The 24767-nt window shown below is 29.9% G+C and overlaps 4 protein-coding genes across 6 annotated transcripts; 2 read left to right on the forward strand and 2 right to left on the reverse strand.

Moving 5' to 3' along the window:
* Window positions 1-548: 548 nt before the first annotated feature.
* Window positions 549-3833, reverse strand: LOC111413685 (aminopeptidase N). The gene is made up of 7 exons (XM_023044729.2): window positions 3714-3833; window positions 3393-3655; window positions 2972-3340; window positions 2601-2918; window positions 1322-2551; window positions 962-1276; window positions 549-910 (listed from the first exon to the last, which is right to left on the reverse strand). Exons 1-7 carry the CDS (start codon window positions 3774-3776, stop codon window positions 646-648), a joined length of 2823 nt encoding a protein of 940 aa, XP_022900497.2. The 5' UTR covers window positions 3777-3833; the 3' UTR covers window positions 549-645.
* Window positions 3834-8954: 5121 nt separating this feature from the next.
* LOC111413722 (uncharacterized) lies at window positions 8955-14948 on the reverse strand. Of its 3 annotated transcripts, none has more exons than XM_023044793.2 (2): window positions 14695-14948; window positions 8955-10362 (listed from the first exon to the last, which is right to left on the reverse strand). In XM_023044793.2, the coding sequence occupies exon 2, from the start codon at window positions 10358-10360 to the stop codon at window positions 9122-9124; it is 1239 nt and encodes a 412-aa protein (XP_022900561.2). In that variant the 5' UTR covers window positions 10361-10362; window positions 14695-14948; the 3' UTR covers window positions 8955-9121. The 3 variants fall into 3 exon arrangements, with proteins under 3 accessions (XP_022900561.2, XP_022900560.2, XP_022900562.2); XM_023044792.2 differs by lacking the exon at window positions 14695-14948 and adding an exon at window positions 14395-14616; XM_023044794.2 differs by lacking the exon at window positions 14695-14948 and adding an exon at window positions 14143-14247.
* A 449-nt stretch (window positions 14949-15397) lies between these two features.
* LOC111413689 (thiamine pyrophosphokinase 1) lies at window positions 15398-16743 on the forward strand. Its single transcript, XM_023044733.2, has 4 exons — window positions 15398-15637; window positions 15689-15939; window positions 15985-16246; window positions 16433-16743. The coding sequence occupies exons 1-4, from the start codon at window positions 15493-15495 to the stop codon at window positions 16561-16563; spliced, it is 789 nt and encodes a 262-aa protein (XP_022900501.2). The 5' UTR covers window positions 15398-15492; the 3' UTR covers window positions 16564-16743.
* A 2834-nt stretch (window positions 16744-19577) lies between these two features.
* On the forward strand, window positions 19578-24641 carry LOC111413690 (ionotropic receptor 25a). The gene is made up of 7 exons (XM_071199474.1): window positions 19578-19700; window positions 19756-19905; window positions 19957-20668; window positions 22666-23014; window positions 23065-23843; window positions 23895-24227; window positions 24281-24641. The coding sequence occupies exons 1-7, from the start codon at window positions 19610-19612 to the stop codon at window positions 24615-24617; spliced, it is 2751 nt and encodes a 916-aa protein (XP_071055575.1). The 5' UTR covers window positions 19578-19609; the 3' UTR covers window positions 24618-24641.
* Window positions 24642-24767: the final 126 nt, after the last annotated feature.

A 24767-nucleotide genomic window follows, 5' to 3' on the forward strand; every position in this document is an offset into this window, starting at 1 on the left:
CTCCATCGCTTTTAGTTTTTGAGTTATGATTGAGTTAATTTTCGAAAATCAATAATTTTGATGTTTAATCGATTTAGAGCTTATAAATAAAAAATAGTAATAATTGGGTTCAATTTTGGTGTGGATTTAGTCTTTATGGTCCATTACTAAGGTTTTATGTATAAAAAGTTTTTCTCCATCGCTTTTAGTTTTTGAGTTATGATTGAGTTAATTTTCGAAAATCAACAATTTTGATGTTTAATCGGTTTAGAGCTTATAAATAAAAAATAGTAATAATTGGGTTCAATCTTGTTGTGGATTTAGTCTTTATGGCCCATTACTAAGGTTTTATGTATAAAAAGTTTTTCTCCATCGCTTTTAGTTTTTGAGTTATGATTGAGTTAATTTTCGAAAATCAACAATTTTGATGTTTAATCGATTTAGAGCTTATAAATAAAAATCTTTTTATAGATCTTGTCTTTATCGCCCATTACTAAGGTTTTATGTATAAAAAGATCGCGATCGACGTTATGGACACCACTGAGCTAATGTATATAACAACAATGTAATCAATTTCATGGTTTTAATAATAATTATTATAATAATCTACATAAAGTAATATTACGTTCCTTATCTTTTTAAAATAAATCTTTTAATTTTGATGATTTAAGAAGATGGAACATTTAAATCTACATTATTCTCCTTTAAATAATTATCAAGCCATTTTTCAATAACAGGCAGATTTTCGTCGCTCCATTTCGTTTCTTCTTTAATATTTTTTAAAGCTCTCTCAACAACGAATTCCGCGGTGCCAAATTCACCTTGTCTTTCCACGTATAAACCGGAAACCATATCTAAACCTTCTTGCGTTTTAAAAACTGTGGTAGCCGATGTTACCAAACTATTCCATAAAAGCGGTTTCTTTTCGAATCTACGAAAAAATAGAATTACAAATGAAAAAAAAATAGTTTTCGATTCGTACTTAATTTTAATTACGTCCCAATTTTTTTCTAAAAAGTTAAATAAAGTTGTGTAACCGCTTGCACCTCCAGTAAGCATGCTAAATATTAAATTAATATCTGTATCGGTAAAGTTTCCGTTTTCTTCCAAAACGGTAACGTTTAGGAGTCGCTCGATTTTATAGGAGTCAATTGGACATCCGGCCAAAGTTTTTAATAAATAAGTTCGTTCATTTTTCATTCGGGAGGGTGGGAAATTTATTATTCTTTGTAAACCAAATTCCCATTCTTCGTTTGTGCCGTATTTAAACACGGGACAAATATATTCATCGGCCAAACTAAAATAAATTATTATTTTTTTAATTTTAGTAATAATAACTTACATATTTCCTTCGTCCGGATTCGCAGCTTTCATCCATTTATGATATTGTTTTTGTGCTTCTATAACACACGGTTTATAACCAGCTTGACACAAAAACACTTCCGAGTACCTTCTTAAATGGGTTTTTCCGTCGAGTTCACCTTTCTTTGGTTTAGGGCCGAGTTCTTGGTATAAAGGAGTTAATAAGTGGCGAATATATCCTTGGAATTTTTTATGAACTTCGGAACTATCGATATGTCTTCCAATATGATCGATCATTGTAAAAATGGGGTCCCAAGCTAAATACTCCCGTTCAAATCTTAAAAAAAGTGTCATATTTAAGGCCGTTCCGAAACCTAAATCTCCCGCATAAGCTAAATTCCAAGCATCATGAAGTAATTTAGCGCGAGTATTAACTGGGATTTTAATACGATTTTCGTTGTTTAATAAAAATCTTGAGATCATATTCCAATTATCACCGTCGTAATTGACCGGAAATGGGCCGATTTCTTCTGGGTTGACGATAATAAATTGGTGGTTATCGGGCATGTTATCAACAATTACTTTTCTTTCGTTTTTCATCCATGTAATCGGGGTGGAATTTTGGAAATCTAATCGATCTTCTCGAACTAAAACGATGGGAATCCACCATAACAATTTATCTTGATCTGGTAAATCGTGTGGTCGTTCTCTTAGATAAACTTTTTGGGTTAACACAACCGAATTTGTGTCGTATAATCGCGTTGCGTTCACCACGGGGAGTCGGTCCTTGGTTATCCAAGAAGCCGCTATGTTATTTACGGACATATCTTCGGTTAGTGCGTTATCAGAGATGGCTCTTTCAGTTAATGCGGTCCAAATATCGTCGCCAAAAAACGTCCCAAATTGTCGGGTGGCCATAAATCTTTGTAATCCACGCACGAAAGTTGACTCACCCAAGGTGTAATTTAACATTCGAAAGATCATCTCGGTTTTAGCCGAGACCGAGTCTTGTTTTATGGCGGTGTTTTTCCAATGGGGATATCGTTTACTAAATTCGTAGTAAATTGAGTATAACATTGTCATGGGCCAATTATTAAACGATTCGTTTTTGTAGTTTAATTTTAACGTTGTGTAAGCGGTTACATATCGGTTTAAAGCGTAGTTGATGTGGGCATCGTTCCACCAAAATGGAGTTGCCAAAGAACCGAGCCATTGATAAGCGAGTTCTTGAGATACATAAGAAAGCTTTTTGTTGTCTAAATCACTTTCTCTACAACAAAATTAATTAATCGTTAAAATTATCTCTAAATTAAGCTTACTTAAAAAAAAGTAATCCCCAATTATCCCCCGGTTTGTTCGTTGAAAAATTGGGTAAAGCGACACAATCAATTTTCGGTAATGGATAGGCGGTGCCCCAAAATTCCCGAAGAACTTGCATCGACTTCACAGTTTTCAGCACAACATCTTTCAAACTTCCCAAATAATCAGGTCTCCCCCAAACTTTAATACCCATATCGATTTCTTCCGTTGTGTTCCGTTCCAAATAATGAAATTCCGAAACGATAAATGCTAAAGTAAAGGTGGACATCGGAGGAGATGGTTGGAAATGATCCCAATGCCAACCAGGTTGATCTTTTCTGATTTAAAGAAACAAAGAAAAATAAAAATAAAAAACAAATAATTAAATTACTTCTCTTCGCTCATTAAAACCGGCATATTCGATAAAGTGATCATATCTTTAGTTCTAGCCACACTGATTGAAATTGGAGTTTTATAAGAAGGTTCGTCATAACAAGGAAAAACTTTTCTAGCTAAATTCGGTCGAAATTTTGATGCGATATACCACTTCTTAACACCTTCATCCGAATCGATGTATTCATCCCGAAATAAAGCTTCGTTTTTATCGATTGTCCCATTAAATGGAATTTTAACTTCCGCTTGAGCACCCCGATTTAAAGATTTCTCCAAATGAAGAATGATCATGGGTTTCTTTGGTTCTAATTCAACCTTAATTACTTTTATTGGAACTTTATCGAAAGCTAACGATAAAGATTTATCCCTAAAAATAGAAACTTCGATTATTTGAGACAAATTAAAATTTTTAATTTTACGATTCATCTGATGGTGAAGTTTGAACAACAGTAACTTTTTCGGAAATAACAAGGTTTTTGTCAGCGTGAAGAGTGATTTTATCGGATTCCTCTTCCCAAGAAACATTAATTTGAACCTGACCAATAAAATATCCTTCTTCAATGTATGGTTGTAGTTTTATCACGTAGCTATTCGGTGCAGTTTCTCTTGGTAATCTCGAATCGGAAATCAAACTATGAGCTGAGATTAAATCTATACTTCGTCTCTTAATTCCAGCAACATTCTATTACATAAAATTTAAAAAAGAAATAAAAATTACATAAATATTAATTAATTCTCACCTGAAAAGTTATTAAATAAGAAAAAAGCACAATAAGAAATACATTTTTGATTTCATTTTCCATTTTTATTTTTTACATTAAAACGAATGTTGTGTCTTCTTCGGTTGCAGTGTACCAAAGAAATAACCGTTTTTTCATTCTGATATCCAATCTCTTTAGTTTAAGACGATTATTTAATAAAATATGCGATGGGGTTACAAAAGGATTCAAACTACGCGTTTCCGGTTTATTTGTGAATTGTAAAATTGACCCTTCCAATTTATTCATTGAAAATTTAAAACACACATTAATCATAGTATTGACGTAAATAAAAAAATAATTAATTATAAATAACTTGAAAAAACAACGAATTCGTTAAATTTACATATTTTTGTATTTTTCTCGATATCTACGCATCTGAGAGCAAAAGTACAAGAAAGCAATATTGTTAACAATAAAATTTGCTACAACTTTTGTTCTAAAAGTCTTTTTGTAATATGCTCAGATTCTCAAGTGTAACCATCAACAACTTGAAAAACAACAAATTCGTCAAATTTATATATTTTCCTATTTTTCTCGATATCTATACGTTTGAGAGCAGAAGTGTAAAAGAGCAATATTGTTAACAATAAAATTTGCTACAACTTTTGTTCTAAAAGTTTTTTTGTAATATGCTCAGATACCCCAGTGTAACCATCAACAACCTGAAAAAACAACAAATTCGTCAAATTTACATATTTGGGTATTTTTCTCGATATCTATACGTCTGCGAGCAAAAGTGAAACAGAACAATATTGTTAAGAATTAAAATTGCTACAACTCTTGTTCTAAAGGTTTTTTTTGCAACATGCTCAGATTCCTCAGGATAAGTAACACCTCGAAAAAACAAGAAATTCGTCAAATTATCATATTTTTGTATTTTTCTCGATATCTACGCATCTGAGAGCAAAAGTACAAGAAAGCAATATTGTTAATAATAAAATTTGCTACAACTTTTGTTCTAAAAGTTTTTTTGTTATATGCTTAGATTCCCAAGTGTAACCATCAACAACTTGAAAAACAACAAATTCGTCAAATTTGTATATTTTCCTATTTTTCTCGATATCTATACGTTTGAGAGGAGAAGTGTAAAAGAGCAATATTGTTAACAATAAAATTTGCTACAACTTTTGTTCTAAAAGTTTTTTTGTGATATGCTCAGATTCCCCAGTGTAACCATCAACAACCTGAAAAAACAACAAATTCGTCAAATTTACATATTTGGGTATTTTTCTCGATATCTATACCTCTGAGAGCAAAAGTCTAACAGAGCAATATTGTTAAGAATTAAAATTGCTACAACTCTTGTTCTAAAGGTTTTTTTGCAACATGCTTAGATTCCTCAGGGTAAGTAACACCTCGAAAAAACAAGAAATTCGTCAAATTATCATATTTTTGTATTTTTCTCGATATCTACGCATCTGAGAGCAAAAGTACAAGAAAGCAATATTGTTAACAATAAAATTTGCTACAACTTTTGTTCTAAAAGTTTTTTTGTTATATGCTTAGATTCCCAAGTGCAACCATCAACAACTTGAAAAACAACAAATTCGTCAAATTTGTATATTTTCCTATTTTTCTCGATATCTATACGTTTGAGAGCAAAAGTGTAAAAGAGCAATATTGTTAAGAATTAAAATTGCTACAACTTTTGTTCAAATAGTTTTTTTGTAATATGCTCAGATTCCCAAGTGTAACCATCAACAACCTGAAAAAACAACAAATTCGTCAAATTTACATATTTGGGTATTTTTCTCGATATCTATACGTCTGCGAGCAAAAGTGTAACAGAACAATATTGTTAAGAATTAAAATTGCTACAACTCTTGTTCTAAAGGTTTTTTTGCAACATGCTTAGATTCCTCAGGGTAAGTAACACCTCGAAAAAACAAGAAATTCGTCAAATTATCATATTTTTGTATTTTTCTCGATATCTACGCATCTGAGAGCAAAAGTATAAGAAAGCATTATTGTTAACAATAAAATTTGCTACAACTTTTGTCCTAAAAGTTTTTTTGTGATATGCTCAAATTCCCCAGTGTCATCATCAACAACTTGAAAAACAATAAATTCGTCAAATTTATATATTTTCCTATTTTTCTCGATATCTATACGTTTGAGAGCAGAAGTGTAAAAGAGCAATATTGTTAACAATAAAATTTGCTACAACTTTTGTTCTAAAAGTTTTTTTGTAACATGCTTAGATTCCCAAGTGTAACCATCAACAACCTGAAAAAACAACAAATTCGTCAAATATACATATTTGGGTATTTTTCTCGATATCTATACGTTTGAGAGCAAAAGTGTAACAGAACAATATTGTTAAGAATTAAAATTGCTACAACTCTTGTTCTAAAAGTTTTTTTTGCAACATGCTCAGATTCCTCAGGGTGAGTAACACCTCGAAAAAACAAGAAATTCGTCAAATTATCATATTCTTATATTTTTCTCGATATCTACGCATCTGAGAGCAAAAGTATAAGAAAGCAATATTGTTAACAATAAAATTTGCTACAACTTTTGTTCTAAAAGTTTTTTTGTGATATGCTCAGATTCCCAAGTGTAACCATCAACAACTTGAAAAACAACAAATTCGTCAAATTCATATATTTTCCTATTTTTCTCGATATCTATACGTTTGAGAGCTGAAGTGTAAAAGAGCAATATTGTTAACAATAAAATTTGCTACAACTTTTGTTCTAAAAGTTTTTTTGTAATATGCTCAGATTCCCAAGTGTAACCATCAACAACCTGAAAAAACAACAAATTCGTCAAATTTACATATTTGGGTATTTTTCTCGATATCTATACGTCTGAGAGCAAAAGTGTAACAGAACAATATTGTTAAGAATTAAAATTGCTACAACTCTTGTTCTAAAGGTTTTTTTGCAACATGCTTAGATTCCTCAGGGTAAGTAACACCTCGAAAAAACAAGAAATTCGTCAAATTATCATATTTTTGTATTTTTCTCGATATCTACGCATCTGAGAGCAAAAGTACAAGAAAGCAATATTGTTAACAATAAAATTTGCTACAACTTTTGTTCTAAAAGTTTTTTTGTTATATGCTTAGATTCCCAAGTGTAACCATCAACAACTTGAAAAACAACAAATTCGTCAAATTTGTATATTTTCCTATTTTTCTCGATATCTATACGTTTGAGAGGAGAAGTGTAAAAGAGCAATATTGTTAACAATAAAATTTGCTACAACTTTTGTTCTAAAAGTTTTTTTGTGATATGCTCAGATTCCCCAGTGTAACCATCAACAACCTGAAAAAACAACAAATTCGTCAAATTTACATATTTGGGTATTTTTCTCGATATCTATACCTCTGAGAGCAAAAGTCTAACAGAGCAATATTGTTAAGAATTAAAATTGCTACAACTCTTGTTCTAAAGGTTTTTTTGCAACATGCTTAGATTCCTCAGGGTAAGTAACACCTCGAAAAAACAAGAAATTCGTCAAATTATCATATTTTTGTATTTTTCTCGATATCTACGCATCTGAGAGCAAAAGTACAAGAAAGCAATATTGTTAACAATAAAATTTGCTACAACTTTTGTTCTAAAAGTTTTTTTGTTATATGCTTAGATTCCCAAGTGCAACCATCAACAACTTGAAAAACAACAAATTCGTCAAATTTGTATATTTTCCTATTTTTCTCGATATCTATACGTTTGAGAGCAAAAGTGTAAAAGAGCAATATTGTTAAGAATTAAAATTGCTACAACTTTTGTTCAAATAGTTTTTTTGTAATATGCTCAGATTCCCAAGTGTAACCATCAACAACCTGAAAAAACAACAAATTCGTCAAATTTACATATTTGGGTATTTTTCTCGATATCTATACGTCTGCGAGCAAAAGTGTAACAGAACAATATTGTTAAGAATTAAAATTGCTACAACTCTTGTTCTAAAGGTTTTTTTGCAACATGCTTAGATTCCTCAGGGTAAGTAACACCTCGAAAAAACAAGAAATTCGTCAAATTATCATATTTTTGTATTTTTCTCGATATCTACGCATCTGAGAGCAAAAGTATAAGAAAGCATTATTGTTAACAATAAAATTTGCTACAACTTTTGTCCTAAAAGTTTTTTTGTGATATGCTCAAATTCCCCAGTGTCATCATCAACAACTTGAAAAACAACAAATTCGTCAAATTTATATATTTTCCTATTTTTCTCGATATCTATACGTTTGAGAGCAGAAGTGTAAAAGGGCAATATTGTTAACAATAAAATTTGCTACAACTTTTGTTCTAAAAGTTTTTTTGTAACATGCTTAGATTCCCAAGTGTAACCATCAACAACCTGAAAAAACAACAAATTCGTCAAATATACATATTTGGGTATTTTTCTCGATATCTATACGTTTGAGAGCAAAAGTGTAACAGAACAATATTGTTAAGAATTAAAATTGCTACAACTCTTGTTCTAAAAGTTTTTTTTGCAACATGCTCAGATTCCTCAGGGTGAGTAACACCTCGAAAAAACAAGAAATTCGTCAAATTATCATATTTTTATATTTTTCTCGATATCTACGCATCTGAGAGCAAAAGTATAAGAAAGCAATATTGTTAACAATAAAATTTGCTACAACTTTTGTTCTAAAAGTTTTTTTGTGATATGCTCAGATTCCCAAGTGTAACCATCAACAACTTGAAAAACAACAAATTCGTCAAATTCATATATTTTCCTATTTTTCTCGATATCTATACGTTTGAGAGCTGAAGTGTAAAAGAGCAATATTGTTAACAATAAAATTTGCTACAACTTTTGTTCTAAAAGTTTTTTTGCAACATGCTCAGATTCCTCAGGGTAAGTAACACCTCGAAAAAATAAGATATTCGTCAAATTATCATATTTTCGCATTTTTATCAATATCTATGCGTCTAAGATTGAAAGAGCAATAGAGCAATATTGTTAAGAATAAAATTTGCTACAAGTTTTGTTCTAAAAGCTTTTTATGACATGCTTAGATTCCCCAGTGTAACCATCAACAACTTGAAAGAGCAACAAATTCGTCAAATTTACATATTTGGGTATTTTTCTTGAGATCTATACGCTTTATAGTAAAAGTGTAAAAGAGCAATATTGTTAAGAATTAAAATTGCTACAACTCTTGTTCAAAAAGTTTTTTTGTGATATGCTCAGATTCCCCAGTGTCACCATCAACAACTTTTAGACTCGTCCGACCTTGAGTGAAAAAAAAAAGTTAAATTAAAATTCTAGGAATGCAAATTTTATTTCATACTTTTTTTTAGTTTAATTATACAACATAATAAATTACTTTTTAAAGTGGGAATGAACAAAACCGTGCAAAATAACAATTTCTCTCTAAATCTAAACTTAAAATATTAAAATATTTTAATCATAATTAATTAAAATTATAACCACCCCCTTTTTTGATAAGAAAAAACGAGACTCTTTAATTTTCTTTTATGTGCTTCCCCCAACAAATCGGTTCTACACCAATCGCTCGATTGGAAATTTTCGAAGCTCTCCACTTTGCCTTTTTCTGTCATAATCGGTTTTAACATAAACCCACAGTGATAAAATTCTTTGGGGCCGATAAAATCCATCTCTTTAATGAATTCTTCGTAGGTGTATTCGTTAATGTTTGGCAAATGGTAATCTTTTAAGTTTGCCATGAACGATTTAAAATATAAATTGATTAATTTCTCGTAATTTTCATCTAAGGCTTCATTAACAACGCTGGTGAATAAGAAAAAAACCAAATCTCTTAAGCATGATCCATAGTTCATGATTTGTAGGTCGACGATTTTATTTTTAATTGGTTTTCCATTTATGTCGTGAAGTAACATTGTGTTACTTAACCAATAATCTGAATGAACAATTGTTCCAAAAAGAGGATTAACTGGTAATCGATTAATTAGGTCTTGAAGACCTTCTTCAACTAATTTTTCGATTTTGCTTTGTAGTGGTAATAATTCAGGTACTTGTTTAACACCATCAAATAAACTATTATAAAAAGCTTTCCCAACTTCTTCTGGGACTTTATCGAAACAGCCGTTTTTAACGGTACAAGGAAGTACTTTTTTGTTGAATTGGTCTTTATTTAAAACTTGCATAGCGATTGGAACAGCATGAAATCTTGCTAAATCTTGCACAATGAATTCAGCTTCTTCAAGATTTAACCCAACAAATCTATCCCCAGTAACAAATCCTTGTATTTTTAAATTTTCTAAGATAATAGCTGCATCGTCATTAACAGCCCCATTATTATTATTTAAATTAATTCGCGCACCATAACATTTTGGGAAAATATCTAAAATTTTATCTTCAGAAACTCCGCATTCTTTTTGGAACGAAATTAATGCGGGAATTGCATCTAAATAAGCACTTATTTCCTTTTTAAACGTTACTTGTACATCGAAAAAATCCCTCAACATGTCGCTAGCTGGAATCATTTTTGCAACCAAATTTAACGATTCTTTCGTTTCGGATTTAATTTTTTTTATTGTTAAATCAACAGCCAGCATTATACTTCCGTAATGTTCGCCGGGGGCCGTTAATAATTTTTGATTATTTTCGATTATTTCGAAATCTTCGCCTATCGAAGGCTGGATTAATTCCTTGATGTTCTTCAAGGTTATTTCCGGCATGACTAGAAAATAAAAAATAAAGTCAAAAAGAAAACTAGAACAATAGAAATTACAAATACAATGGAAGAATGGTAAATTGAATTTGGTTTAAGTATTTGGTTTTTTTTTTAATTTAAAAGAACCGCAACATGTAATATTTATTAATGAAATTGTTAAAAAACTATTTGGGTTAATTTTATTGGCGGTTGTTTTTGCTGTTAATTGAATCACGTAACTTGTCGGTTTTCATATCGAATTGTTCTGCGATTTCCATTTACTTGGTTTAATAAAAAAGATAAAAGAATAAAAATAAAGAGAAATTTGTGACATAATTCTCGGTAAAATTTTCCATATACATAAAACGTAATTGTTTACATTCTTTGAAAATTGATTAAACTATTTAACTAAATTACGATTACAAATTATTTTCTTAAAAGTTCTTTATAATCGATATTTTCTACTTCTAAGCTGATTAACTACACATTGAAAAGATAATGGTATTTAGGGAAATGTGCATATTTACCGGTAAATGTAAATAATAAAATTGCATATCGATTTATAACATCTTAACAGAGTTCAGTTATCTTGTTTTGAGGTTGGGTAGGGTTTTGATGGGTTGGGTTGCACGGGCTTTATGTTATCATCGATTCATTGCAAAGATTAACGATTACGTTTTTGATCCAAAGTGACCAAAATGATGCCCTAAAGTAGCTCTGCCCAAGGAGAGTCACTACGTAACTAAATTTGGTGGCACAAGACAACATATTACTAATGAATGATAAAATACTGCTAATAGGTGCCAACCTACTGCTTCCAGAACATTTAATATTTCCGGCAGAAAACTACAGAATGCTCCTAGAAGGCTAGATACTGTTAACAGAAGATTAGATAGTGTTGGTGGAAGATAATCTGATGCGAAAAACTGCTAATGGAACATTAAGCTGATGATTTGGGTTCAGTAATTAAAGGAAAAATATAAAACAAAACCATCTACTGCTACCAGAACACTATATACTAATAGAATAAAACTAGATACTGCTGGTAAAAGATGAGATCCTCCCCATAGAAAACTAAGCACTGCTAATGGAAGAGCAAAACTCTGATAACACAAAATTTTTATTATTTTATCTCTAATAAATGTTGCGTTTCGAAACAAACAAAGTGTAGAAGAGTCTTTAAGTGATATTTGTAGGGCCGACTATAAATACCGCGCAATAAAGATTGCTACAACTTTTGTTCTAAAAGTTTTTTTATGACATGCTTAGATTCCCCAGTGTAACCATCAACAACTTGAAAAAGCAACAAATTCGTCAAATTTACATATTTGGGTATTTTTCTTAAGATCTATACGTTTTATAGTAAAAGTGTAAGAGAGCAATATTGTTAAGAATTAAAATTGCTACAACTTTTGTTCTAAAAGTTTTTTTGTGATATGCTCAGATTCCCCAGTGTCACCATCAACAACTTGAAAAACAACAAATTCGTCAAATTTATATATTTTCCTATTTTTCTCGATATCTATACGTTTGAAAGCAGAAGTGTAAAAGAGCAATATTGTTAACAATAAAATTTGCTACAACTTTTGTTCTAAAAGTTTTTTTGTAATATGCTTAGATTCCCAAGTGTAACCATCAACAACTTGAAAAACAACAAATTCGTCAAATTTATATATTTTCCTATTTTTCTCGATATCTATACGTTTGAGAGCAGAAGTGTAAAAGAGCAATATTGTTAACAATAAACTTTGCTACAACTTTTGTTCTAAAAGTTTTTTTGTGATATGCTCAGATTCCCCAGTGTAACCATCAACAACCTGAAAAAACAACAAATTCGTCAAATTTACATGTTTGGGTATTTTTCTCGATATCTATACCTCTGAGAGCAAAAGTCTAACAGAGCAATATTGTTAAGAATTAAAATTGCTACAACTCTTGTTCTAAAGGTTTTTTTGCAACATGCTTAGATTCCTCAGGGTAAATAACACCTCGAAAAAATAAGAAATTCGTCAAATTATCATATTTTCGCATTTTTATCAATATCTATGCGTCTAAGATTGAAAGAGCAATAGAGCAATATTGTTAAGAATAAAATTTGCTACAAGTTTTGTTCTAAAAGTTTTTTTATGACATGCTTAGATTCCCCAGTGTAACCATCAACAACTTGAAAAAGCAACAAATTCGTCAAATTTACATATTTGGGTATTTTTCTTAAGATCTATACGTTTTATAGTAAAAGTGTAAAAGAGCAATATTGTTAAGAATTAAAATTGCTACAACTTTTGTTCTAAAAGTTTTTTTGTGATATGCTCAGATTTCCCAGTGTCACCATCAACAACTTGAAAAACAACAAATTCGTCAAATTTATATATTTTCCTATTTTTCTCGATATCTATACGTTTGAGAGCAGAAGTGTAAAAGAGCAATATTGTTAACAATAAAATTTGCTACAACTTTTGTTGTAAAAGTTTTTTTGTTATATGCTCAGATTCCCAAGTGTAACCATCAACAACCTGAAAAAACAACAAATTCGTCAAATTTACATGTTTGGGTATTTTTCTCGATATCTATACGTCTGAGAGCAAAAGTCTAACAGAGCAATATTGTTAAGAATTAAAATTGCTACAACTCTTGTTCTAAAGGTTTTTTTGCAACATGCTTAGATTCCTCAGGGTAAGTAACACCTCGAAAAAACAAGAAATTCGTCAAATTATCATATTTTTGTATTTTTCTCGATATCTACGCATCTGAGAGCAAAAGTACAAGAAAGCAATATTGTTAACAATATTATTTGCTACAACTTTTGTTCTATAAGTTTTTTTGTGATATGCTCAGATTCTCCAGTTCGATTAATCATTGAAAAGATAATGGTATTTAGGGAAATGTGCATATTTACCGGTAAATGTAAATAATAAAATTGCATATCGATTTATAACATCTTAACAGATTTCAGTTATCTTGTTTTGAGGTTGGGTAGGGTTTGGATGGGTTGGGTTGCACGGGCTTTATGTTATCATCGATTCATTGCAAAGATTAACGATTACGTTTTTGATCCAAGGTGACCAAAATGATGCCCTAAAGTAGCTCTGCCCAAGGAGCGTCAATACGAAACTAAATTTGGTGGCACAAGACAACATATTACTAATGAATGATAAAATACTGCTAATAGGTGCCAACCTACTGCTTCCAGAACATTTAATATTTCCGGCAGAAAACTACAGATTGATCGTAGAAGGCTAGATACTGTTAACAGAAGATTAGATAGTGTTGGTGGAAGATAATCTGATGCTAAAAACTGCTAATGGAACATTAAGCCGATGATTTGGGTTCAGTAATTAAAGGAAAAATATAAAACAACTGAAAAAACCACCTACTGCTACCAGAACACTACATACTAATAGAATAAAACTAGATACTGCTGGTAAAAGATTAGATCCTCCCCATAGAAAACTAAATACTGCTAATGGAAGAGCAAAACTCTGATAACACAAAATTTTTATTAATTTATCTCTAATAAATGTTGCGTTTCGGAACAAACAAAGTGTAGAAGAGTCTTTAAGTGATATTTGTAGGGCCGACTATAAATACCGCGCAATAAAGATTAAGTGGATCTTTAATTACAACTTGAATTTAGGCCATGACTCTTAGTTTTATGAAGAATGAAGATTTTGTGACAAATGTTTACGTCTACAAGTTCTTTATCTTAATATATACAAAAATTATCAAATACTTTTATTATCATAACCAAAATAACCACTTCATTAAAAAAAACTCGAATTAATTTAATTCGTAAAACTTTAAACTTACCTTGAAATTTAAAATGAGCTATTATAACTTTAATAAGATTCAAGTTACAACTAAAACAAAGCAATTTCAAGCGACCTTTTTATTTAAAGCGATATTTTTTGTTCGTTAACGGAAAATATACTTTGAAAATACAAATGAATGTTTTACTCGGCTTCTACATACTTAACTTATAAGAAATACGATGTGTATTATAAATATCGTAAATAATTTACATATTTCGGTGCTTCAAAAGATAAAATAGTAATAACTCACCTTTTTAAAACGTAGAAATGATAAATTTAGATTTTGCAAGTTGAATAACTACAACTTGGCAAGACTAACATGAAACTACTAACTAATAATAAACTTAAGTTGACCACTTAAACAACAAATATTTCGTAATCGTTTCGTTATCGACACATTTATGTTTATTTTATCAAGAAATAGAGCAGACGATATAATAATAAACAATAAATCCAATCAAGTTCTTATCTCGAGTGGATATGCTAAAAAGTGGGTTTCATGTTCGTTCCAATTTAAAACAGTAATAATTATAATTTAAATTATACTCACTTGTTAAGAGGGGTTTTATTAACTGAGTAATAACGCCGGTCGCGACTAAATGCGACGAAATAAAACGTTAACTGGCTGATTAGACTTTAAAACGTTATTAGACCGAAACAGCACTGGTACTCAACAATAATTGTTGATAAAAAAGTAAATGAGAGTTTGATAATTCAAGACCGTGTTAAAAATTTACTTTTTTAAAAAAGTAACAAGAGTTATATAAAGGAAATAGAAAGCACGGATAACGATGAATGTCGCTTTTTGTGCGATGTTGTTGTCGCTAAGCCGAAAAACGTGCACTTTTTTCAGGATTTGTCGCAAATGAGTGGTTTTCTCGAAACGATTGCAAGGTTTTTAATAGTTTTTTAATCGCTCGCAATCAAAATCATTTTATAATTGAGTTACCTTGAAATTTTCATTTTTAATACTTTAATTTCGCCAAAATTAATTTTTTTTAATTCAAATCTTGGTTACGTCATTCACAAAAAGATGACGCTACCATACAACTTAAAATAAATTAAAAATAACTTTATTTTCTAACTCAACATAAATTAACTCAATTAATTCTAACTAATCATTTTTAATTTACATTAAAAATTATTATTTGGTATGTTTTATTACCAAATTAATTTAACAAATACATCCTACTTAATCAACAAAAATTTAAAACTTGTATTTCCCCATAGATGGCATTAACTTCGAACACGTGTATTTGACGTTTGTTATCAAAAATGACCTATTTAGGTTAAGTTAAAAGTCTCAAAAGGACAAATCATTTATAATCAAAAAAAATTTCGGTGTAAAATGGATGGAATAGATGAAAGTAATTGGGATCCGTGTAATTTATTATTGTCACCGGGTGAAAATGATAAATATGCGGTTTTAGTGTTAAATACACCTATAACATTGATTTTTAACACTGAGCAGGTGCTAAATTTATGGAATAAAGGTAATTTTATATATTAATTCAACAACGTAGTTTTAATTTACATTAATTCAGCTTTAATTCGAATCACCGTTGATGGTGGAACAGATAAATGGTTAGATTGGCTAAAACAAAACGATTTACATCAAAACACAATTAAAAATATCGATTTAATAACTGGCGATATGGATTCAATAAAACCGGAAACTTTAGAAGCTTTCAAAGAATCATCAACAATAATCATTAATACCTATGATCAAGAAGAAACCGATTTTACAAAAGCTATTTTAGAATTAAAATCAATTTCGTGCAAACTGAATTTAGATGTATGTTGATTTTTTTAAATCGCTTTTTATCTAGATCCAATTCAGATCGAATATGTTGTAGCTTTTAACAGTGTTTGTGGACGTTTCGATCAAGTTTTGGGTAATGTGAATACGCTTTATAAAATCAATCGGCGATGGCCTGAAATTCGAATTTTAATCGTTACCAACAGTATTACATGGTTGCTAAGTGTTGGGCAACATCGGATTCAAATTCCAAGTAATTTGAAGAAATCACAAGAGTGGTGTGCCTTAATTCCAGTGGGAAATAAAACTTTTTTAACTACCAGTGGGTTAAAGTGGAATTTGGGTAAGATACTCACATTTTATAACCATTTTGATTGAGATGAATCAAAGAAACACAGTTAATTTGATTTGATGTGGATTTAAATCAGTCTTTTTATAGTTTTATGTATTAAGAAAAACCTGTTTTGTTCTGGATTGAATGGAAATGAAAGTTTTATTTATTTATTGTCTATTTTGTTTCATATTTTAGATAATTCTCCATTGGAGTTTGGTTATTTAGTAAGTACATCGAATACTTATTCAACAAAAGAAGAAAATGTTGTTGTTTTAACCGATCAACCAATAGTTTGGTCCATGGGGATTAAAAATTTATTGGTGTAACATGTTTTTAAATAATAATTTTCATGAAATTTATTGATTGTTAATATCTTTTTGGAATTTAAAATCTCCCAGTTGTTTTAGAATAATTTTTTTGTTACTTAATTAGCATATAATGTAGAGAGACATCCTTTTGATACATTTTTTTTATGTTTACCATTTTTGAATAAATAATTAATTTCAGATTGATTCTATTTTACTTCCTTTTGAATTTTATTAATTCACATTGACCAAAATACGTGACTTTCAAAAGTTTATAACTAACGAATTTATATGAACTAAGACACGATTCTTATATCAAATTAAAAAGGGGACTTTAAGCTTTAATTTGACACATAAATCATCACTCAATTCGAATAAATACGATTTGGATGAACGATTTAATTTTCGGTTAGATTTTGACATATTTGTATTTAGTTGAAAATCACCACAACTTTAAAAACTTTATAACTAATGAATTTATACGAACTAAGACACGATTCTTATATCAAAGTAAAAAGGGGACTTTAAGCTTTAATTTGACGTATAAATCATCACTTAATTTGAATAAATACGGTTTGGATGAATGATTTCATTTTCGGTTAGATTTTAACATTTGTACTTAATTGAAAATCACCACAACTTTCAAAAGTTTATAACTAACGAAGTTATATGAACAAAGACACGATTCTTATATCAAATTAGAAAGGAGACTTTAAGCTTTAATTTGACGTATAAATCAACACTCAATTCGAATAAATACGGCTTAGATGAATGATTTAATTTTCGGTTAGATTTTGACATATCTGCACTTAGTTGAAAATCACCACAACTTTCAAAAGTTTATAACTAACGAAGTTATATGAACAAAGACACGATTCTTATACCAAATTAAAAAGGAGACTTTAAGCTTTAATTTGACACATAAATCATCACTCAATTCGAATAAATACAGTTTAGATGAATGATTTAATTTTCGGTTAGATTTTGACATATTTGTACTTAGTTGAAAATCACCACAACCTTAAAAAGTTTATAACTAACGAATTTATATGAACTAAGACATGATTCTTTTATTAAATTAAAAAGGAGACTTTAAGCTTTAATTTGACGTATAAATCATCACTTTGTTCGAATAAATACGATCTGAATGAATGATTTAATTTTATTAGATTGATTAGTTGAAAATCACCACAACTTTAAAAAGTTTATATCTAACGAATTTATATGAACTAAGACACGATTCTTATATCAAATTAAAAAGGAGACTTTAAGCTTTAATTTGACGTATAAATCATCACTCAATTCGAATAAATACGGTTTGGATGAATGATTTAATTTTCGGTTAGATTTTGACATATTTGTACTTAGTTGAAAATCGCCACAACCTTAAAAAGTTTATAACTAACGAATTTACATGAACTAAGACATGATTCTTATATTAAATTAAAAAGGAGACTTTAAGCTTTAATTTGACGTATAAATCATCACATTGTTCGAATAAATACGATCTGAATGAATGATTTAATTTTATTAGATTGATTAGTTGAAAATCACCACAACTTTAAAAAGTTTATAACTAACGAAGTTATATGAACTAAGACGCGATTCTTATATCAAATTAAAAAGGAGACTTTAAGCTTTAATTTGACGTATAAATCATCACTTTGTTCGAATAAATACGATCTGAATGAATGATTTAATTTTATTAGATTGATTAGTTGAAAATCACCACAACTTTAAAAAGTTTATAACTAACGAAGTTATACGAACTAAGGCACGATTCTTATATCAAATTAAAAAGGGGACTTTAAGCTTTAATTTGACGTATAAATCATCACTTTGTTCGAATAAATACGATCTGTATGAATGATTTAATTTTATTAGTTTGATTAGTTGAAAATCACCACAACTTTAAAAAGTTTATAACTAACGAATTTATATAAACTAAGACACGATTCTTATATCAAATTAAAAAGGAGACTTTAAGCTTTAATTTGACACATAAATCATCACTCAATTCGAATAAATACGGCTTAGATGAATGATTTAATTTTCGGTTAGATTTTGACATATCTGTACTTAGTTGAAAATCGCCACAACTTTCAAAAGTTTATAACTAACGAAGTTATATGAACAAAGACACGATTCTTATATCAAATTAAAAAGGGGACTTTAAGCTTTAATTTGACGTATAAATCATCACTTTGTTCGAATAAATACAATCTGTATGAATGATTTAATTTTATTAGTTTGATTAGTTGAAAATCACCACAACTTTAAAAAGTTTATAACTAACGAATTTATATGAACTAAGACACGATTCTTATATCAAATTAAAAAGGAGACTTTAAGCTTTAATTTGACGTGTAAATCATCACTTTGTTCGAATAAATGCGGTTTGGATAAATGATTTAATTTTCGGTTAGATTTTAACATATTTGTATTTAATTGAAAATCACCACAACTTTAAAAACTTTATAACTAACGAATTTATACGAACTAAGACACGATTCTTATATCAAATTAAAAAGGAGATTTCAAGCTTTAATTTGACATATAAATCATCACTTAGTTCGAATAAATACAATCTGGATGAGTTATTAAAATTTATAGTAATTTTGACAAATTTGAGATGTTGCTAATTTTCATATCAGATTCTATCATAAATAAATAACCTTATGTTCTTTTGCACTTCTGAAGTGTTTTATCTTTACTGATTTCGCTGTATTTTCATGGTCATCATCGGGATGCCTACAAAATGATTCAATTATTAAGACTTTAGCACGGATAATTCTAAAAATTGTTGTAGCATTAAATCGTAAACACGTGTAAACAAATTATAATTCATTAAATCGTGATTCCAACATAATTCATTTCTTTTTCTTTTATAAAAACTATAAAAATAAACATCATGGGTCATCAAGCAAATAAATGGTCAATAATTGAACATGTTCATGTATACATTGTAACTTCACATGGCAACAAAAGTTCATTTCACGCCAGACAGATAACTGATTGACCCAGTTCCGGTTAACTTTACTCGATCAAGAAAAATTTCAAAAGAAGAATGTTTAAATATTATTTTTTTATTTTTTTAATGATACTTTTAGGTTGTTTTAACATAATTGAAGCTCAAACGACTCAAAATTTAAATGTTAGTAAGTATTACGAAGAATGTTATCACTTAAAATTAAGGAAATATTTTCTTGAAAGTTTATGTAAACGAAGAAGACAACGATGTAGCTGATAAATCAATAGAAGTCGCGATGGATTACATAAAAAGAAACACCAAATTGGGAGTGAAAGTTGATTTGAGGAAAGTAACAGGAAATCGAACCGATTCAAAAGGACTATTAGATCTTTGTAAATCTTAAAAAAAATTAAACCAAATTTATTATTATTATTATTTTTTAGTGTGCAAAACTTATCAAACCATGTTAGATGAAAAATCCATCCCTCATTTCGTCTTAGATACAACAATGACAGGGATCGCATCTGAAACCGTAAAATCTTTCTCAAAAGCTTTACAAATCCCAACAATTTCCGGTTCGTACGGCCAAGAAGGTGATTCCCGTCTATGGCGATCGTTAGATGAAAAACAAGAAGAGTATTTAATTCAAATAATGCCACCAACTGACATGATCCCCGAAATAATCCGAACGATTGTAATTAATCAAAACATTTCAAACGCGGCGATTTTGTTCGATAATTCTTTCGTAATGGATCATAAATATAAATCGCTCCTTCAAAACGTTCCAACTCGGCACATAATCGCGCGTATTCAAGATGTTTCCACGTTAAAAGATCAATTACAAAATTTAAGAAAATTAGATATCGTTAATTATTTCGTGTTGGCTCGATTGGTTAACATCAAAAAAGTTTTAGATGCCGCCGATGCGATTAATTATTTCAACAGAAAGTTTGCCTGGCATGCGATTACTCAAGATAAAGGCGATTTAAAATGTAATTGTAGAAACGCTACGATCATATTCGCGAAACCAACGTTGGATCCGAAATATCAAGATCGATTGGGGATTATTAAAACTTCTTATCAATTAACTTCCGAGCCGGAAATAACCGCCTTTTTTTATTTTGATTTGGCGCTACAAAGTTTTTTAGCAATTAAGTAAATATATTTTTATTAGTGGTGGAACGGATAGTTAACAAATAGTACTCCACCATTCACAGGAATTAGTATCTCTTTTAGGTGTTGAACAGTGCAGATAATAATCAAGTTGAACCCCAATAGGACTTTTTCATTGAATACAACTTTGTTTATATCAGGTTTGTCAATTTTCGATGTTGCAATTTTCATCGATAACTTTCAAAATTCGCTATAAAATTAATTTCTTGAAGGAACCTTGTGGAAATATCACCAATTATTAATTAAAGTATCCTCTTTTTAATGCTAAAAGCCGTTTTGAAAAATCGCTTTTAGTTTTTGAGAAATAAATTTTTGAAATGATCGACTATTTTTGCGAATTTTGCAGTTATCACCGATTAAGTTTTAAAAATTCGTATAAAATCGATTTTTTGGAATATGAGTAAGAAAATTTCCCAAAATGTTAATAAAAGTGTCCTCTTTCCAATGAACAAACCCGTTTTGACAAATAACTTTTAGTTTTTGAGAAATAAATTTTTGAAATGATCGACAATTTTTTCAAATTTTGCAAATTTCGCCAATTAAGTTTTAAAAATTCATATAAAATCGATTTTTTGGAATATGAGTACGAAAATTTCCCAAAATGTTAATAAAAGTGTCCTCTTTCCAATGAACCAATCCGTTTTGAAAAATAACTTTTAGTTTTTGAGAAAACAATATTTGAAGTTTTGATAAAATTTTCGATGTTGCAATTTTCATCGATAACTTTCAAAATTCGCTGTAAAATTAATTTCTGGAAGGATCCTTGTGGAAATATCACCAATTATTAATTAAAGTATCCTCTTTTTAATGCAAAAAGCCGTTTTGAAAAATCACTTTCAGTTCTTGAGAAATAAATGTTTGAAGTGATCGACAATTTTTTCGAAAATTGCAATTTTCGCCGATTAAGTTTTAAAAATTCGTATAAAATCGATTTTTTGGAATATGAGTATAAAAATATCCCAAAGTATTAATAAAAGTGTCCTCTTTCCAATGAACCAACCCGTTTTGAAAAATAACTTTTAGTTTTTGAGAAAACAATATTTGAAGTTTTGATAAAATTTTCGATGTTGCAATTTTCATCGATAACTTTCAAAATTCGCTATAAAATTAATTCCTTGAAGGAACCTTGTGGAAATATCACCAATTATTAATTAAAGTATCCTCTTTTCAATGCAAAAAGCCGTTTTGAAAAATCGCTTTTAGTTTTTGAGAAATAAATTTTTGAAATGATCGACTATTTTTGCGAATTTTGCAATTTTCGCCGATTAAGTTTTAAAAATTCGTATAAAATCGATTTTTTGGAATATGAGTATAAAAATATCCCAAAGTATTAATAAAAGTGTCTTCTTTCCAATGAACCAACCCGTTTTGAAAAATAACTTTTAGTTTTGCAGAAAACAATATTTGAAGTTTTGATAAAATTTTCGATGTTGCAATTCTCATCGATAACTTTCAAAATTCGCTGTAAAATTAATTTCTTGAAGGATCCTTGTGGAAATATCACCAATTATTAATTAAAGTATCCTCTTTTTAATGCAAAAAGCCGTTTTGAAAAATTGCTTTTAGTTTTTGAGAAATAAATTTTTAAAATGATCGACTATTTTTGCGAATTTTGCAGTTATCCCCGATTAAGTTTTAAAAATTCGTATAAAATCGATTTCTTGGAATATGAGTACGAAAATTTCCTAAAGTGTTAATAAAAGTGTCCTCTTTCCAATGAACCAACCCGTTTTGAAAAATAACTTTTAGTTTTTGAGAAAACAATATTTGAAGTTTTCATTGATAACATCCTCTTTTTAGAGTTGCTTCGTTAGTTAAATTAAAAAAAGTTCATTTTGTATCTTAGATCCAAATAAGTTGACACATCTTATCAGCTTTCTTATTAATTTCATTTTTATTCAAATATCGCAATAATCACTATTCGTTCCATCACTAATTTTTATTAATTTTATAAATATTACATTTTTTTCTTGTTTAAGAAACATGATTAACTCTGGTTCTTGGCCTTCCGACTTGAGTTTTATTACTTGCGATGATTTCGATGGAAAAAATTCGCCTGAAAGGCCCGATATGAATATAAAAAGCTTTTTTTATAAAGACTCAACTGAATCCCCGACTTATGGATTGATTACTTTGTCTCAAAATGGGCATAGTTTTATGGAGTTTAGCATGCAGTTATCATCGGTGGGTGTTCGAAGTGGCTCTTCGGATAAATCGGTTTTATTAGGTTCGTGGAAAGCTGGATTTAATAATAATTTATCGTTAATAGACGCGCAAGTTATGCAGAATTACACAGCTGATATAGTTTATCGTATTTCAACCGTAATTGTAAGATAACTTTTTTAATAATTTCTTTAATGAAGTTAGAGTTCTTTTAGCAAGCTCCTTTTATAATTGAAGATCCGGATTCTCCAAAAGGATATTCCGGTTATTGTATCGACTTAATCAATGATATCGCGACTATTTTAAAATTTGATTATGAAATATATGTAGCTCCCGATGGAAAATTTGGAAATATGGACATAAAGGGTAATTGGAACGGGGTTGTTAAAGAATTAGTGGAGAAACGAGCCGATATCGGGTTAGGATCGATGTCCGTTATGGCTGAAAGAGAAAACGTAATCGATTTTACAGTTCCTTATTACGATTTAGTCGGAATTACTATTTTAATGAAACTCCCCACGACTCCAACGTCCCTATTCAAGTTCTTAACCGTTTTAGAAAATGATGTTTGGTTGTGTATTTTAGCTGCGTATTTTTTTACAAGCTTTTTAATGTGGGTTTTTGATCGTTGGAGTCCATACAGTTACCAAAACAACCGTGAGAAATACAAAGACGACGAAGAAAAGCGCGAATTTAATTTAAAAGAGTGCCTTTGGTTTTGCATGACGTCTTTAACGCCTCAAGGCGGTGGCGAAGCGCCGAAGAATCTTTCGGGGCGATTGGTAGCAGCAACTTGGTGGCTTTTCGGTTTTATCATAATCGCTTCATACACTGCTAATTTAGCCGCGTTTTTAACCGTTTCAAGATTGGATACTCCCGTCGAATCTTTAGATGATCTCTCTAAACAGTACAAAATCCAATATGCACCTTTAAATGGGACGTCTTCGATGACTTATTTCGATAGGATGGCTAATATCGAAGCTAAATTTTATGAGTAAATATTTTTCTTTGATTAAAATGTTTTGGTGATTATGTTTTTATGTAGCATTTGGAAAGATATGAGTTTAAATGATAGCCTTTCGGATGTTGAGCGAGCTCAGTTAGCTGTTTGGGATTACCCTGTAAGTGATAAATACACCAAAATGTGGCAAGCAATGAAAGAAGCTGGATTACCGAATACGTTGGATGAAGCCGTGGAGAGAGTGCGAGAATCTAGGTCTTCTAGCGAAGGGTTTGCTTTTCTTGGGGATGCCACTGATATTCGATATTTGGAGCTAACTAATTGCGATCTTCAAATGGTTGGGGAAGAGTTTTCTAGGAAACCGTATGCGATTGCGGTTCAACAAGGATCTCCGTTAAAAGACCAATTTAACACGGCGTAATTAAAAAATCCTTTTTAGACCAATTCGATGTTTATTAATTTTTTTTAAGAATTCTTCAACTATTAAATCGTCGCCAATTGGAGCGATTAAAAGAAAAGTGGTGGACGAATAACCCCAAAGCGATGAAATGCGATAAATTAGATGATCAATCCGATGGAATTAGCATTCAAAACATCGGGGGTGTTTTTATAGTGATTTTCGTCGGGATTGGGTTGGCTTGTATCACTTTGGCGTTTGAGTATTGGTGGTATAAGTATCGAAAAGGTGCAAAAGTTATTACGGTTCAAGAAGTCGCCCCGCAAAACGTAACAAAAATGGTGAAGAAGTCGAAAAATGAGAATCTTTCGAGGAAGAGTAGTAAATTATATCCGAGATCAAGGTTTTAATTCTTTTTAGATTTATAAAATGCACGAAACGTTTCGATGTTGGTGCACATGATCATTAATAAAAATTTAATTGGCACAAATTGTTTGGTTTTGATTTTCTATTTAAAAATTAATATCTCAAGAACTAAAGATATTTTAAAACGATGTTTT

The sequence above is a fragment of the Onthophagus taurus genome, chromosome 10 (genome assembly GCF_036711975.1).
Source record: "Onthophagus taurus isolate NC chromosome 10, IU_Otau_3.0, whole genome shotgun sequence".
Lineage (NCBI taxonomy): Eukaryota > Metazoa > Arthropoda > Insecta > Coleoptera > Scarabaeidae > Onthophagus > Onthophagus taurus.

Coding starts and splice junctions, on each gene's coding strand:
- LOC111413690 (XM_071199474.1), top strand. CDS start 19,610: ATGTTTAAATATTATTTTTTTATTTTTTTAATGATACTTTTAGGTTGT. Junction 23,015..23,064: donor ATCGTATTTCAACCGTAATT/GTAAGATAACTT, acceptor GAGTTCTTTTAG/CAAGCTCCTTTTATAATTGA. Junction 24,228..24,280: donor AAAGACCAATTTAACACGGC/GTAATTAAAAAA, acceptor ATTTTTTTTAAG/AATTCTTCAACTATTAAATC.
- LOC111413689 (XM_023044733.2), top strand. CDS start 15,493: ATGGATGGAATAGATGAAAGTAATTGGGATCCGTGTAATTTATTATTG. Junction 15,940..15,984: donor CGTGCAAACTGAATTTAGAT/GTATGTTGATTT, acceptor GATCCAATTCAG/ATCGAATATGTTGTAGCTTT. Junction 16,247..16,432: donor TGGGTTAAAGTGGAATTTGG/GTAAGATACTCA, acceptor TTCATATTTTAG/ATAATTCTCCATTGGAGTTT.
- LOC111413685 (XM_023044729.2), bottom strand. CDS start 3,776: ATGGAAAATGAAATCAAAAATGTATTTCTTATTGTGCTTTTTTCTTAT. Junction 2,919..2,971: donor GTTTTAATGAGCGAAGAGAA/GTAATTTAATTA, acceptor TCTTTAAATCAG/AAAAGATCAACCTGGTTGGC. Junction 2,552..2,600: donor TGGGGATTACTTTTTTTTAA/GTAAGCTTAATT, acceptor ATTTTGTTGTAG/AGAAAGTGATTTAGACAACA.
- LOC111413722 (XM_023044793.2), bottom strand. CDS start 10,360: ATGCCGGAAATAACCTTGAAGAACATCAAGGAATTAATCCAGCCTTCG.